Source organism: Oryctolagus cuniculus, chromosome 3 (genome assembly GCF_964237555.1).
Source record: "Oryctolagus cuniculus chromosome 3, mOryCun1.1, whole genome shotgun sequence".
Taxonomy (NCBI): domain Eukaryota; kingdom Metazoa; phylum Chordata; class Mammalia; order Lagomorpha; family Leporidae; genus Oryctolagus; species Oryctolagus cuniculus.
The window spans coordinates 102538565-102554557 of NC_091434.1; the positions used below are offsets into that span (position 1 = coordinate 102538565).

At 36.6% G+C, this 15993-nt stretch overlaps 1 protein-coding gene across 8 annotated transcripts in view; it reads left to right on the plus strand.

Moving 5' to 3' along the window:
* Window positions 1–15993, plus strand: part of LRP1B (LDL receptor related protein 1B) — a 2140503-nt gene that overhangs the window by 2034598 nt on the left and 89912 nt on the right. For all 8 annotated transcript variants that reach the window (XM_051849575.2, XM_051849574.2, XM_051849572.2 and 5 more), the window contains 3 exons: window positions 4781–4897; window positions 7554–7727; window positions 9372–9497. In XM_051849575.2, coding sequence (XP_051705535.2) covers window positions 4781–4897; window positions 7554–7727; window positions 9372–9497 — 417 coding nt within the window. The remainder of the gene's footprint in view (window positions 1–4780; window positions 4898–7553; window positions 7728–9371; window positions 9498–15993) is intronic.

Consider the following 15993-nt stretch of genomic DNA (forward strand, 5'->3'; position numbering starts at 1 on the left):
AAGGATAAGAGATGAAATGGACAAAAAGATGACAAATTAGAAAATTTTTTTGTGAAAAGCGGGTTTTATGAGTCCTTAAGTGACAGCTCATTGCAATGTGGCTCTCGTCTCCCTCTCAGGCATGCCATCTAAGTTGTTACTCTTAACTGTCTTCTCTCAGGACCTCTCAAAGCTCCAGTCATTTTTGCTCCCACGTTCTTTCTCCTATGTCATTTCCTCTGAGCTCACCTTGCTAGAATCCCCTTCTTTCTTTCTTTCTAGCCATGTAATTTTAGTACTTCTTCAACAGTTATACACTTCAGATTTCAGGAACCTCAGGCATTCTGTGCCACCCACTGTACCCACTAACTCTCACCCGAAGAATGGAATGCATTATCCATAGCACATACCATTTAATCATCAAATGATTAAATTAATAACAAAGAATTAAAAGGTGATTTAAAATTATTGATTTGTAGTATTACTCATCATTTAAAATTTATATATATATATGTATACATATGTGGCACTTATATTCTGCACTTTTAATGTGCCTACACCTTGCATTTACTGAGATTGCTTTTACTTTTCATGAGAATAAGCAGTGTTTAGAATATATTCTATTTACATAAGTGTGTTTCCAGTCAGTGATTTAGTAAATACTAACTGTGCTAGAAACTGTTCCACATGCTGAAGAAACACCTTTGTACCCTGGTGAAGCAAGTCCGAGCCCTCTAGAGAAACTTATCTGCCTGCAGGGGATAGAAATTAACATTTCACAGACTCTTAACATGGACCTGTCTTCATTTTAAACAATGACTCCGGCAGCAGTTTGCAGAACTGCCTGTGAGTGTGTGCTCTAGAGGGAGCCTGAGAAGGGAGAATCTTGTGTAAAAGGCAAATACGCAGGGAGGGTTTTCGAGGAGAATCCCATAGGAGATGGAGAGGGAAGGAGGGAAATTCCAGTAAAACCATGCCTCAGGTCAAACTCTTGTAAAGGTGTGAGCCCCTGGGGAAGCACTTTTGAGCATAAATCCCAGGAGGACAAGGTCATCTTTTATGTTGCCTATCTGATAGCTTCCAGCCTCCAAGTGCCAAGCAAGCCGTTCCAATCAGTTGAGCACAAGTCTCTGGCAAAGCAGAGCAAATGTGAAGCCTCAGCTGCTAAAGCAGCAGATCAGGGGTGGGCACCTTTATCTTGAAAAGGAGATCTGGCCAGACACCACAGCATCTCCTACAATGGCTCGAGTGAAAGATGCATGTTAGGAGCATCTTCAAAGTGAAAGCCATGCTGCTCAGCACTGTGGGTAACTTAGAGACGAACGTGACACAGTCATTTTTCCCGAGAACTTTGCATTCAAGAATGAAACAAAGAGGCTTGCAGAGAAGTAAGTGTAGACTTCGCACAATGTGAGAATTGTTTGATGCTTTGTAATATCAGAGTTCAGAGATGACAAAGATTACCTCTAATATAGAAAAATTGTGTGAAAAGTGTCACTTTAAGAAGTGCTTGAAGTCTGGGTAGGCATTTAAAAGGTGAGCAGGTAATCAATCCATCATGAGGAAAATTTTATAAAAGTGTTATACATTTAGTTTTGAATCCCACAAGAATCACTTACTAGCTGTGAGAACTCAGAAAGGAACTTACCTTCAAACTTAAGTTTTAACATTATCAAGGCAAGGAACAATAATAACTAATTTAAAATAATGCTGTATTTATTAAGTGAGGTATATTCTAAGCCAGGGTGTACAATGTAGAGTACATGGCATATTCTGCTGGTGATGGGGGTCATGTGACATAGAAATGGAAAGGTTTGTTAAGATAAAATGAGATAAGATTAGAGGACCTCAAATGGCTAGGTGTTTAGACATGAATTTTTAGCTAAAAATGAACCATTATACAATTTTAATTCATGGAGTGATATGAACAAAGTAGATTTTTAGGCATATTGATTTAGCAGTCCTGAGTCAATGAGCTGTATAGAAGAGATAGAGACTAAGACACATGTTAATTGTCATTAGTGATCCAGAGAAGTACAGAGAATAACATGACAAGAAAGCAGTAGAGGAAGGCCTAAGTATATAATTTGTTTTAAATTTTCTGTTCTTTTACTAACTTGGTTCCAAATATTCGTTATTCCAGTTCAGATAGGAGGTTTCTGAGAATTGATTTTTTCACTTTATTATTGGTTCGTTATTAAAGACAAAAAGGAGATGTGATATTTTAAAGACAGACACAAACTTGTTCTTTCGTATAAACTTGGTTCTCATCACTATAACAGGAAAAGTTACTTGATTCCTTTATTAACTTTTTAATTTAAAAGACTATCTCTTTTATTAAAGGGCTTAAGGTAAAAATCAAAATCATTGATTTGTGGATTTTTTGGAATATGAATCCCACTCATAAAGACTTTGTTATGTAATTTTCATCTAGATGTAATTCCACTCACTAGTACAATATGTGACCAGAGCTGATAAAGATGGGTGTCTCAGACAAGCCTAGACCAAAATAATTCAATATATGAGAATGTTTTACTGCTGCTGAATCTGAAAAACAATATTGTTAATTAAATTGGATTACACATTCATTGTTTTCTTCCATTCCATGATGAGCAAATTTAATATTTTTAATCATAAACCAATTTTATTTAATCATAAACCAAATTTATTTTACTTCTTTATTGGGCTACATTCACACCGAAGAAACATGCTTTCAACACTTCTTGAACAACTCTTTTTAACTATATTGGTAGCAGCAGCAAAGTGCATCATTTTATGGTTCATGTTACTCATAATTATCCATGAAAAGGCCAAAACATAACTCTTAACATTACTATATATAGCATATTAATCATTGAACAGAACCATTAAAACATGGACCACTTATTTAATTGCTAAGCCATTTCTCAGTGGCTGGTTGGCCATGGTACACTTCTATATTTTCTCAGGGAGCAATATTTATTTTTAGTTTGATTACATTTCTATAAACAGAATGGAAGACTTATTTATGAATTATTTTCATCATAACTTTTTCTTTTTTTTTTTGATTGTTAAGTCTTAGTCCATCTTCACAAGAATAGATATGTTATATAAATTCAAATTATCTTTCATTCGATTGCCTTGCCATTGAAATGTCCTTCAGTTATTTATTGAGGATTCTGGTTAAAAGTTTTATATTTAGCTTCCAGATGTCTTTTAATAGCATTGTACTTTCAAAGTGTGTAATACATCGTATCAAAAGATGATCTGTGTCACAAAGGTTAAACATACACACCAGTGAAGATTTAGTATAGATTTATATATCATTCATCTTATTCTTCTATACTGATGGAAGTTTAATTTGTAATCTATGTGTTGATCATATTTCTGCTAGAAGATAACTAGCTGACAGATAAATACAATATTAAATACATAAATAAAATACAATATTAATACAATAAAACAAAAATATAATATTAAATAAATAGAAAAATACTGTTTTACTAAACATTAAGGCCATTGTTATTTACTGACAGATGCCTATGATGAAAATGAAGACAAGTGATCTTACAGCAAATTAATGCTTAGTATAAAAATTTAAACACCACTAGAAGCTTAATTAAGGACTTATTTTTTTTCGTACTGTGAACATCAATCTTCAGTCACATTAAATTTTAGCATGCACACAGGTGGTTCACAACACCATGCCAACTCCACATGGAGAAACCATCTTATGATTAAATCCATGAACCGTTTATATTCTGAGAATATATATTCATGAAGTGATATAAATATGCCCAATATTTTAAATGATAAATTATTTAATTATTGAATTCACTCAATGTATACTATAAAGATGAAAACTGAAATACCACAATAAGTCTAAAAGAACAGCCATAATTAAGAAGCCAGTAAATGAAGAAACACTGCTTGGGATGCCTTCCTTCATAAAGGAGTGCCAGTTATCGTTTTGGCTACTCTGCACTTCCAAACCAACTTCTTGCAGGAGATGATGGCCCAAGTACTTAGGTTTTGCCAACCCCGTGGAACACCCAGATGTTGTTCCTGGGTCCTGTCTTAAAGCTGGCCCAACCCTGGCTGGCATTTGGAGAATGAACCAGCGAATGGAAATCTCTCTCACTCTGTGTCTCCCTCTCTATCACTCTGCCTTTAAATAAATAAATAAATATTTTTTAAAAAGCAAGCATGGGACTGGCATTGCAGTGTACCCATAAAGCCATACCTGTAATGCTGGCAACCCATATGAGCACCGGTTCCAGTCCCAGCTGCTCCATTTCCAATCCATCTCCCTGCTAATGTGCCTGGGAAAGCAGCAGAAGATAGCCTAAGTTCTTGGGCTGGTGCACCCTCTTGGAAGACCCAGAATAAGCTCTTGGCTCCTGGCTTCAGCCTGGCCCAGCCCCAGCTGTTGTAACCATTTGGATCTCTCTCTTCATGTCTTCCTGCCATGCTCTGTGTAGTTCTGCCTTTCAAATAAATAAAATAAATTTAAAAAAGAAGGCAAAATCAATAAAAAGTAAGCAATACAGTAATTATGAAAGGAAGTATTATTTAGCATGGCTTTCATCATATTGAATATGATTCTTATAGCTTATTAAATAAATGCTATGTAAAATCAACACATCTGTTGGAGATAAGAATTATTTCTTTTTCCTCATTTCTGCAATGTCATGGTATACACTGGGAAATTTCTGTGATACTTGAAGGAACAAATCAATCATAAATGTATAAGAAACAAAAACATAATTTTAAATAACCTCCAGTGATTTTCCTGATGTGTTGATGTGTGTTTGTTTCACAGGTCTGGCTGTGGATCATTTCAGCGAACGCATCTACTGGGCTGACTTTGAACTCTCCATTATTGGCAGTGTTTTCTATGATGGCTCAGATTCAGTGATCTCTGTCAGCAGTAAACAAGGTTTGTGAAGGGTCTTTGGCTTCGTTTTTAATTGTTATTGAGAGCATTAAACAATACTATGTGTGTGTGTGTGTGTGTGTGTGAGTGTGAGTGTGTATGGAAGCTTTGTATTCTGAATGTCCTTAAACTTTTTCCACTTACAGCTCTTAGATTAGTAAAAACTTTGATTCCTACAAAAATAATGAAGAAGTCAGGGCAGAAGAACTTCAGTTAGGTAAATGCTGACATTTATTGCCTGTGTTTAGAAAATTATTTCATCATGTTGCTTCTCTGGCTATTCCATTCTGAGCAAGGTACTCCAAGTATTCAAGAACAGCACCTGTAAACACTAACTTTTGCTCCAAATTGCAATAATAGCAAGCTGTGAAACAAAATAATAACAATTATTGCTACTGAAGGAAACCCTCATCCAAGTGAAAAATAGTGTGAAAAATGACAATTTAATGTCACCCATTGACTGCAGGATGCACCTGTGCCCTTCTGCTGTTCTACCCTTTTCTATCTCTGCCTTTATGGCTGCCTCCTACTCTTTTGTTTTATGGTTCTGTTCTGGGCCCCATCCCACACGCCCTTTCCTGCCTTTACAATCTTTTTGCTAAATTGAATTTCTGCCATTTATTTTTTTTCCCTTACATATTCCAACCCCTTTCCTTTATTTATTCCATGTTATTCATAATGTGCACTTAATATTTTCATATTAGCACCTTATGTTTACAGAATATAGCTTTGATTTCTATTTTTAGAATTAATTATTTTATTTATATTAAGTGTATTTATTTGAAAGAGAGAGAGAGATTTAGTTCTGATTGTGCTGATTGATTTCCCAAATGCCCACAATAGCCCAGGCCAGGACTGAAGCCAAGAGGCCAAGAGTCAGGAATGCAACTCAGGTCTCCCATGTTAGTGGAAGGAAACCAGTTACTTGATCCCTCACCTGCTGCATCCAAGGTCTGCATTAAAGGGGAGCTGGAGTCAGAAGCTGTAGCCTACAAATTGAAGCCACACTATCTAATGGGATGCAGGCAATGGAACCAACATCTCTCAATAATTAGATCTAGTGCCTACCCATCTATTATCTTTCAACAAAAGCAGAAAAGAGGAAAATTCAATTTGCATTATGCCTTTGCTTGATATGCATGTATTTTGTATCAAGGATCCTACATGGGAAAATGTACATTTTCTGTAATTAATAATGATCTTAAGCTGTTTTAGCCTACATGTACATTTTATTATCTTCAGAATTATTGAAGAAAATGTGTAGGCCAGCACTGTGGCTCACTTGGCTAATCCTCCGCCTTCTGTGCTGGCATCCTGGGGTTCTAGTCCCGGTTGGGGCACCAGATTCTGTCCCGGTTGCTCCTCTTCCAGTCCAGCTCTCTGCTGTGGCCTGGGAAGGCAGTGGAGGATGGCCCAAGTGCTTGGGCCCTGCACCCATATGGGAGACCAGGAGGAAGCATCTGGGTCCTGCCTTCGGATCGGCGCAGCGTGCTGGCCGTGGCGGCCATTTGGGGGGTGAACCAACGGAAGAAAGACCTTTCTCTCTGTCTCTCTCTCTCTCACTGTCTAACTCTGCCTGTCCAAAAAAAAAAAAAAAAAGAAAAAAAAAGAAAAAGAAAAAGAAAATGTGTGAATGTAAAGGGCATCCATGCTTTATAATTTCTAGGTGATGAGTAAAATAAATTCTATCATTTTCCATGTTACAAATCTCAGTACCGGGGGCTGGCACCGTGGCTCACTGGGTTAATCCTCTTCCTGTGGCACCAGCATCCCATATGGGCGCTGGGTTCTAGTCCCAGCTGCTCCTCTTCCAGTCCAGCTCTTTGCTGTGGCCCGGGAAGGTAGTGGAGGATGGCCTGAGTGCTTGGTGCCTGCACCCGCATGGAAAACCAGGGGGAGGCACCTGGCTCCTGGCTTCGGATCGGCATAGTTCTGGCCGTGGCGGCCATTTGGGCAGTGAACCAACAGGAAAGGAAGACCTTTCTCTCCATCTCTCTCTCTCACTATTTGTAACTCTATCTGTCAAATAAATAAATAAAATCTTAAAAAAAAAATTTCAGTACCAAAAGATGGATTTCTTTTTTAGTAAGGTCTCTTAAAATACTACTCATGTGCATAATTACCACTTTTCAGCTTGCATTTTTTATCTAATTTTTAAAAGAGACAATAATAATTTCAATTTTTGTTTATTTTTTGCTTAATGCTGTGTAAAATTAACCAATGACTACCTAATAAACTAGGCACTCAGGTAATCTAATCTGACTATTAATTTGATCCAGAACACAAATGGAGAGTTTTGTGAGCTAACTGCTTTGTACATCAGATAGAGCAGCCCACAGTACACTTTTCTTTTGTCAACCACATAGCACAGACCATCAGTCTTCATATAGTAAACCCTGAGAAAATGCTTTGTGATGATGAGGATGATTAAAGTGATGATGAAAAATGTTTTAATGTTCTGAATGACATTTAATTTTCTGTGTATCCCAACTGCCAAGAAATTAATTCCAACAACTTCACAGCTAATATGGAAATATTCCAAATTTAATTTTTTTTAAGAAACAGTAGTAAGATTTCCTATATGATCTTGGTAAAGCTCATTTGCTAAGTCTGAGTAAATACATTATAATTTTATAACCTCATCTTTTAAAAATTCTAGGTTTGTTACATCCACATAGAATTGATATCTTTGAAGATTATATATATGGAGCAGGACCTAAAAATGGTGTTTTTCGAGTACAAAAATTTGGCCATGGTTCAGTAGAGTTCCTAGCTTTAGATGTTGATAAAACAAAAGGTGTTTTGATATCTCAACGCTATAAACAAGTAGACTGTGAGTATAATATTTTATAAAGTTTTCTACTGGTGAATGTTTTTCTTCTATACCTCTCAAAATAATTAATATATTTTAGTTATTTCATTGTCAATCCCAGTAAGTTAAATAATTTTAATTTTGATGTCATCAGACTTCTTAAAATACCAAGATCAAAATAGAAATAATGTAAAAGTTTCCATTGCTGCCATGATTTGATTTGTGAAATTTTCTAGCATTTGGCTATTTCATTGAAAGCAAAATTGTCATTGCTGTTAAACAGTGTTATTCTTTTTTCTACAATTATTAATAAAAATTGCTGAGCCTATATATGATAGAAGCAAAATAATTCAGCCTTAGCCATTTTGACTCATATTACTATAATCAAGTAATTGTTGAAAAACTAACATTCTCTTTAAAAATATTCAAAGAGAACTCTTCCCAAGATCATGAAAGTGTTTTCCTAAATTTATTTTTTATCATCATTATTGTTATTCTCCCTCTTAGAAAGAAGTATGTAGATAATTGCGGAAGTTATGAAATATATGTTTCAAACAAAGACATCAAAGTCATAGAAGAACCGTGTAAAACAAATGGCTGAAATTCTATTGATATCTTCACATATCTGAAGCTATTTCAATGTATGACTTATTTATGGCAAATGAAAAAATATGATTTGATAGTTATATGGATAGACAATAGTAAATATTTATTCAAATTAGTTTAAGATACAGGTTAAAACAAACCATGGTTGCCTAAAATCTTCCTAATATTCTATTCAAGGTCTTTCTGCCCCTTACCAATCAATCTAAAGTTAAAGTAAAGGCATTTTATCTCATTTCTTAGTTCTACTTAATTCATATTCATAGTCAATTATTGCCACATTCCAAAAAACTAATATAAAACCTCATCCTGAATAAAAGGGGTTTTCCACAGGAAGTCACTCTGATAGTCATCAGTTCGGTTACTTCAGTGCCATTCCTGTTCCATTGTAGTGAGTATAATCTCCGGGGAAGGCCACACATCAGTTATGACTGAAAAGGATGCTAATTAGATAAACATCTACATCAAAATAAGTACAGCAAACATTTACACATGCCCACAAACTCCTTACCTGATTGAAAGTAAGTAATTTTAAACAAGAGTTTTAAAGAAACAAAAGTACTGTCTTTTGTTTGTGTTTTGAACTGACATATATAGATCTTCAGCCTTTGTAAATACCAGTGGAAAGTTGTTCCTGCATGGTCGGGCAGTCTTCTGAAGATCTAAAAGGACTAGATCCCTGGAGACTTCAGTTGGCTTTGCTTTTAAGCAAACTGCACTTCGAGTTCTAAAACCAATGCTTTTTTGTTGTTGTTGCTTAGTTTTGCTTCATTTTTACCAAAATGCATTTACAACATTCAAGAGAGTGGCCAGCTATGGATTTGAATAATTTCTTTTTTCCTTTTGGGAAGTATAATTAGGGCAAATTTCCTATTAATGAAATTTGTCTTTACCTGTAAAAGAGAACAATGGCACTGCATTGAGACTTTCATCACAGAATGTGATGTGCTTTCTTTCAATATTGTTAATTCACCAATTCACCTTAGCGAACTTCGTATCCTTGAAACTATTGCTTATCTGTACCGCCACATTCTTTATTTTCCTCTCTTTTATTTTCTGCAGTACCCAATCCATGCTTGGATTTAGCATGTGAATTCCTCTGCTTGCTGAATCCCTCTGGTGCCACCTGTGCTTGCCCAGAAGGAAAACATTGGATTAATGGCACCTGCAGAGATGGTAGCCTGTTAGGTAGGTATACGTCATGGTTCTGTAAAAAAAAATGTTCATAATTACAATAAATTTTTGCAACTATTTAAACTGAGCAGAATCACCTGCTCCATCAAGCAAATTGAATTGATATCCATGGTTCTGAACATAAATCCTTTCTCTTTGTAGAAGACTTCTTATTAATTTGTTTGCACTTACTCACGAAGCAGCATTTGACACTTAAAAATGCATTAGCAATAGATTTAGAACTTTGAATTATATCACAGAATCAAAAGGCATTTTTGTGTAGCTACTATATCAGAAAAAACAATTGTATTTTTAGGATGCCATTCTACTATGGGTTGAAACCCAATCCAAAAATTCATTTATTCATTCAGTAAGTTTATACCCAATATATCCTGTGTGCCTAACACTAATTTGGAAACTACATCTCATTTTCTTCTGAGTAAAATGTGATTTACAATACATTCATCTTTCTACAAAAAATAATAATAAATATTTTAAGGATTATGAGCAAGGAAAAAATCTAATTAGAAACAGAGGACAGGGGCCAGTGCTGTGGCATAACAGGCTAAGCCCACGCCTGCGGTGCCTGCATCCCATATGGACGCTGGTTCATATGCCAGCTGCTCCTCTTCCAGTTCATCTCTCTGCTGTGGTCTGGGAAAGCAGTATAGATGGCCCAAGTGCTTGGGCCCCTTCACCCATGTGGGAGACCTGGAATAAGCTCCTTGGTTTCTGATGGGCCAAGATCCGACCACTGCAGCCATTTGGAGAGTGAACCAGTGGATAAAAGACCCTGCTATTTGTCTTTTCCTCTCTATCTCAAATACATAATAAAAAATCTTAAAAAAAAGAAGACAAATTTAGAAATAAAACATAAGGTTGTTTAATGCAATATAAGATTTAGAAGCTAGAACTTGAAATAAACAATAAAAAATTGAAACATCATTTCAGTTTTTTTTTGTGTTAAGTGGTAAATATATAAATAAAAACAAAATAAAAAAATAATCTGATGGGAAAGGCAAAGAAGAGTTTTCTCTTTAATATCCATAAAGACTGATAATAGGTTCCCACATAATCAGAACATTTGTCATAATGGGAAAAAATACTATTAAGGGGAAAGAATATTTACACATAGGAAGTTTTACATCATAGACAAAAACACAATGCTAAAAAATCAATTGAGTGTAATAGGAAACATTGGCACCAAAATACACACTTAGGATATCTTCATTGCAGTGTTTCTAGCATGTTGTATTACTAACCTCAGTTGGAATGAACTCCTCACATGAACATTGGGCATTTGCCCTCAGTCAGCATCTGCACACATCTGTAATTTTCTCATTCTCTGCTGATGGTTGCATGGAGTTTGAAGAATTTTGTCTTTGACAAGGCATTAAGTATGCGTATGTAACTATTATATTTTTAAAAATTTATGCAAAATGTCTTCTCCTAAAACATCTCTTTTTAAGAATTTTGTGTGTAAAGCTGAAGAGGTAGAAAAGATGTTATGATGAATGACATCAACATTCATAATTGTTATTTCTGTTGACAGTGATATAGGTCACAAAGGAGACAGAGTTAAAAGTACCATAAAATTTCAGATAATTATCCAGCTGAGGGCAAGTTAGAATTTTCTGTAGTATATCTGACTTTCAAAAATCTGCAAAGAGTGATTGCATTTAGATTAAGTGGACATAAGGGAGAACATTGAAGCAGAAGAAACTGAAAATACATGGGCACACAGCATGTAAAAAAAAAAATGAGTCATTGCAGTTAGTGTATAGGATGTGGGAAGCACTTTTGTGGGTGACAGTGTTGGAAATTCCTATCAGAGGGCTAAGTATAAGTCACAGTTGGTGTATTCAGTGGGCACTTTGGTGTCAATTACCAAAAACAACAACAACAACAACAAAAATAAAAACGGGAGCTGGTGTTATGGTACAGTTGGTCAAGTTGTTGTTTGCAGCATTGGCATCTATATAAGCACTGGATTGAATGCCTAGTGCTCCACTTCTGATCCAGCTCCCTGCTAATGCACCTAGGAAAGCAGCAGAAAGTAGCCAAGGTGCTTGAACTCAACCCTGCACCCACGTGGGAGACGTGGATAAACTTCCTGGCTCCTGGTTTCAGACTGGCCCAAACCTAGTCATTGTAGCCATTTGGGAAGTGAACCGATAAAGGAAGGATGTACCTCTCTCTCTAATTCCTCCCCACTTTCTCTGTAACTCGGCCTTTCAAATAAATAAATCAGTATTTTTTTCAATTACCAAAAAAGTGCTTTCACTGGCACTAAGAAGGGATTTTACCAATTCTCCAAAAAAGGGTCAGTGCTGTCTCCATTGTTATGGGAGAATAAGAGAATTAAGTAAATTTTTTTTATATCTTAGCTAAGCTATACAAATGTCACGTATTTCCCATATACAGATTCAGGAACATGGTGACCCTACCGTCCCTCCTGCCCACATTCCCACAATTCTTCCTTCTTCCTCTACTATTCCCATTCTCAATTTTTTCAAAGATCTATTTTCAGTTAAATTTATATTCATAAGATTAACCCTACACTAAGTATTAGTATGAAGAAAAAAAAAACACTGTTAGTCAACAGTCGAAACAAAGGCTGTAAACAAGTAGCAAATCTCAAAGTGTCAATTTCACTCCTATAGATTACCTTTTAGGTACTCTGTTAGTTACCACAGTTCAGGGAAAATATATGTTATTTGTCTTTTTTGGGACTGGCTTATTTCACTAAGAATAATGGTTTCCAGTTGCATCAATTTGTTGCAAATGACAGGATTTCATTTATTATTTATTCCGTATGGCATATTCCGTAGTGCATATATACCATAATTTGTTTATCCAGTCTTCAGTTGATAGACTTCTGGGTTGATTCCATATCTTAGATATTGTGTATTGACCTGGAATGAAAATAGGGGTACAGAACACTCTATCATCTACTGATTTCACTTTATTTGGGTAAATCCCCAGGGGTGGGGTGGCTGGGTCATATAGTAAGTCTGTATTCAGATTTCTGAGGTATTGTCATACTGTTTTCCACATTGGCTGCACCAATTTACATTCCCACCAACAATGGATTAGGGTAGCTGTTCCCCTACATCCTCACCAGCATTTATTGTTTGTTGTTTCTGTGTGAGACCCATTCTAACTGCTGTGAGATGAAAGCTCATTGTGGTTTTGAATTGCATTTCCCTAATGGCTAGTGATCCTGAGCATTTCTTCATGTGTCTGTTGGGCATTTGGTTTCCTGTTTTGAATAGTATCTAAGTTCACTGCCCATTTATAACTGGATTGTTTGTTTTGGTGTTGTTGAGTTTTTTGAGCTCTTCATAGATTCTGCATATTAATCCTTTTTTTTAAAGATTTATTTTATTTATTTGAAAGACAGAGTTACAAAGAGAGGTAGAGACAGAGAGATTATCTCTGGTTCACTCCCTAGATAGCTGCAACGGCCAGAGCTGCGCCGATCCGAAGCCAGGAGCCAGGAGCTTCCTCCAGGTCTCCCATGTGGGTGCAGGGCCCAAGGACTTAGGCCATCCTCCCCTGCTTTCCCAGGCCACAGCAGAGCGCTGGATTGGAAGAGGAGCAGTGGAGACTAAAACTGGCTCCCAAATGGGATGCTGGCGCTTCAGGCCAGGGCTTTAACCCTCTGTGCACAGTGACAGCCCCTAATCCTTTTATTTTTAAAATATTTTATTCATTTACTTGAGAGCTGTAGTTACATACAGAGAGGGAGAGACAGAAAGAAATGTCTTCCATCCACCTGTTCATTCCCCAAATGGCCACAATTGGCTCTGTGTGTGTAGAACTGCTCATAGTGATTTCCCAGAGACCCAGCTGCAACCTGTGCCCTCCCACACATTCACAGAACTCCCACAGTCTCAGCACTCAGGGCTTTCACAGTCACAGAGTACAGAAGATCCACTCTGCCCCACTAGCCTGTCACATCCACAGAGAAGCTGACACGTTCCCAGATCCAGCTGTCTGGGAGTTCTGCTTAGGTGGTTTGAGTCCCAGAGCCCTGGAGTCCATTATTATGTTGAGAGGCTGGGGTCACCTCACAATCCTATATGTGTTCCCACCCCCTGTCAATCCTCCCAGCCAGATTCAGAGTCAATGGGGAACACGGATTTTCCCCTCTGGTAAAGTCCCTGGACCACATACGTGCACAACAGCCATCGGCCACAGCCCTGCTCGTTTCATAGTCATGCCCATTGTCAGGTACTCCTCTTTTCAGACTGGATTGTAGTGTAAACTATGAAAGGGGTGTACATTTCACTTTAGACTCTCATTAACAGATTTTTTAAAATATTTATTTTTAATTTCTATTTGTTTGAAAGGCAGAGGATAGATAGAAATGAAGAGACAGAGACACAGAGAGACAGAGACTGATAGAGACAGACTGACAAAGACCTTCCATCTGCCCTTTCACTCCCCAACGTTGGCTGGAACAAGCTGAAGTCAGAAGCCTGGAATTCCTTTCAGCCTTCACTTGGGTAGCAGGGACCCAAGTACTTAAGCCACCACTTGCTGCTTCTCAGGGTGTGTATTAACAGGGAGCTGGAAGCAGAAGAGCAGCAGAAACTTAGACTAGGTGCTCAAGTATATGATGCGGCTATCTGAAGTGGCGTCTTAACTGCTATGCCAGACACCTGCCCCAAAACCAGATTCTGTGAAATGTCATTTCTTTTGGTGCGGAGAAAAAGCTATGTAGTTTTTTTCATCATGTATAAGTTACATATACAATTTAAAAATTGCAACAAAATGAACACAAATGTTCAATTCCATTTTTCATAAACTTTTTGAAGTACCCTCATATTCTGGAAGAAGGTGGCTGTCAGCGTGGCTGTGGTGGGGCTTTGGAGTAGGTCAGGTTCTATCACTTCAATTGTTTTCTGCCTTGGGTTCTATATTTGATTCTCTTGGACTTGGTTTCCTCAAGTACTACAACTACTATGTAACAGAAATGGTAATATTTTATATTTAATAGTAGTAAATATTTTGAGGACTTATGAGCAAGGTATGATTATATATTCAGTTAGCAATAATTAATTCATTCAATTTTCATAATCTCTCTATATATTCATTTAATCTCCACAAAATCATGATGGTACCCTGCTGTAATTTCTCCTATTTTATAGATAAGAAAATTGAATCACTGAGCAGCTCATTTGATTTTCTAACATTATCTAGTAATTGGTGGTACCTTGAGGTGAACCCTAGGCAATCAGCTCTTGCAACCATCAAACAATAAATGCCAATGCTTTCATGTTACCTGCTGTGCCCATTTCCAAGGTTGTGGGAAATACCAGAAATAATATGGGTAAATTCTTAGTATCACAGTACCTTACAAAATGTAGACCCATAAACTGTACTATAAAGCTGCTACCATAAAGCAGATAAGAAAATGAAGCCTGTTTTTTGTTGCATTAAATCTTCAAATTATATTGCTTTTGTCTTGAAAGAAGAAAGTTTGGTTATCTGATTGTGTATTTAACCAAATGTAAAACTTTTTAGAAATTTGTTTTACTGTGGGCTGGCACTGTGGTGTAGCAGGTAAAACTACCACCTGCGATGCCAGCATCCCAAATGGGCAAAGGTTTATATTTTAGCTACTCCACTTCTGATCCAGGTTTCTGTTAATGGCCTGAAAAAACCAGATGATGGCCCAATATTTGACTCCCTGGCACTCATATGTAGTGCTAGATGGAGCTCCTGGATCCTGGCTTTGACCTGTCTCAGTCTTGGCCATTGCAGCCACCTGGGTGGTGAACCAATGGGTGGAAGATTTCCCTTTTCTGTTTCTTCCTCTCTCCTTATAATTCTGACTTTAAAATAAATAAATAAATAAATAAATCTTTTAAAAAAATTTTTACTATTTCAACCTTGCTTTAATGCATTATTCCAGAAGCCTCCTCAAAGCTCATTTTCATAATTTAAAAGAAAATTTTAAATTTAATGGGAGTATTAAAAATATTCAAATGTGTCTCTTCACGTGCAGTCCTTGATAATAGATGACTTGGACCACTTTAATAAGGCACACAAATAAGTAGATTTCAGAATTATTGATTGGTGTAGATAAATGCCAATTAATTTTTCCTGACATTAACATTTGATATAGCCAAGGGTTTTCAGCTCTTTATAATTGCTTGCCTTTCTCTAAGCTGTTATTGTTAAATGATGAGCACAGTGAATGTTTTTAATCTTCATGTGAGAAATTTGAAATTCAAATAGTACTCATTCTTGGGGAAGTATTCACCTGCTCTTTCCAATGGTTGATTATAATTGCTGGAGTTTGACTTCTGGAGGTGATTTAGGTATTGACAAAAGCAGCCTTCTTTTTCATTATAGAACTATTACTGTAGGTTTTAAAAGAATTCAACTCCATTTCTGTCTCATCAGACAGTGCTGTATTTCTAAATCTCTAAAGTAAGCATGTTACAGAAATACACAAGCCCCAGAATATAGAGATTTTGGATACCCATGTGGTTTATCA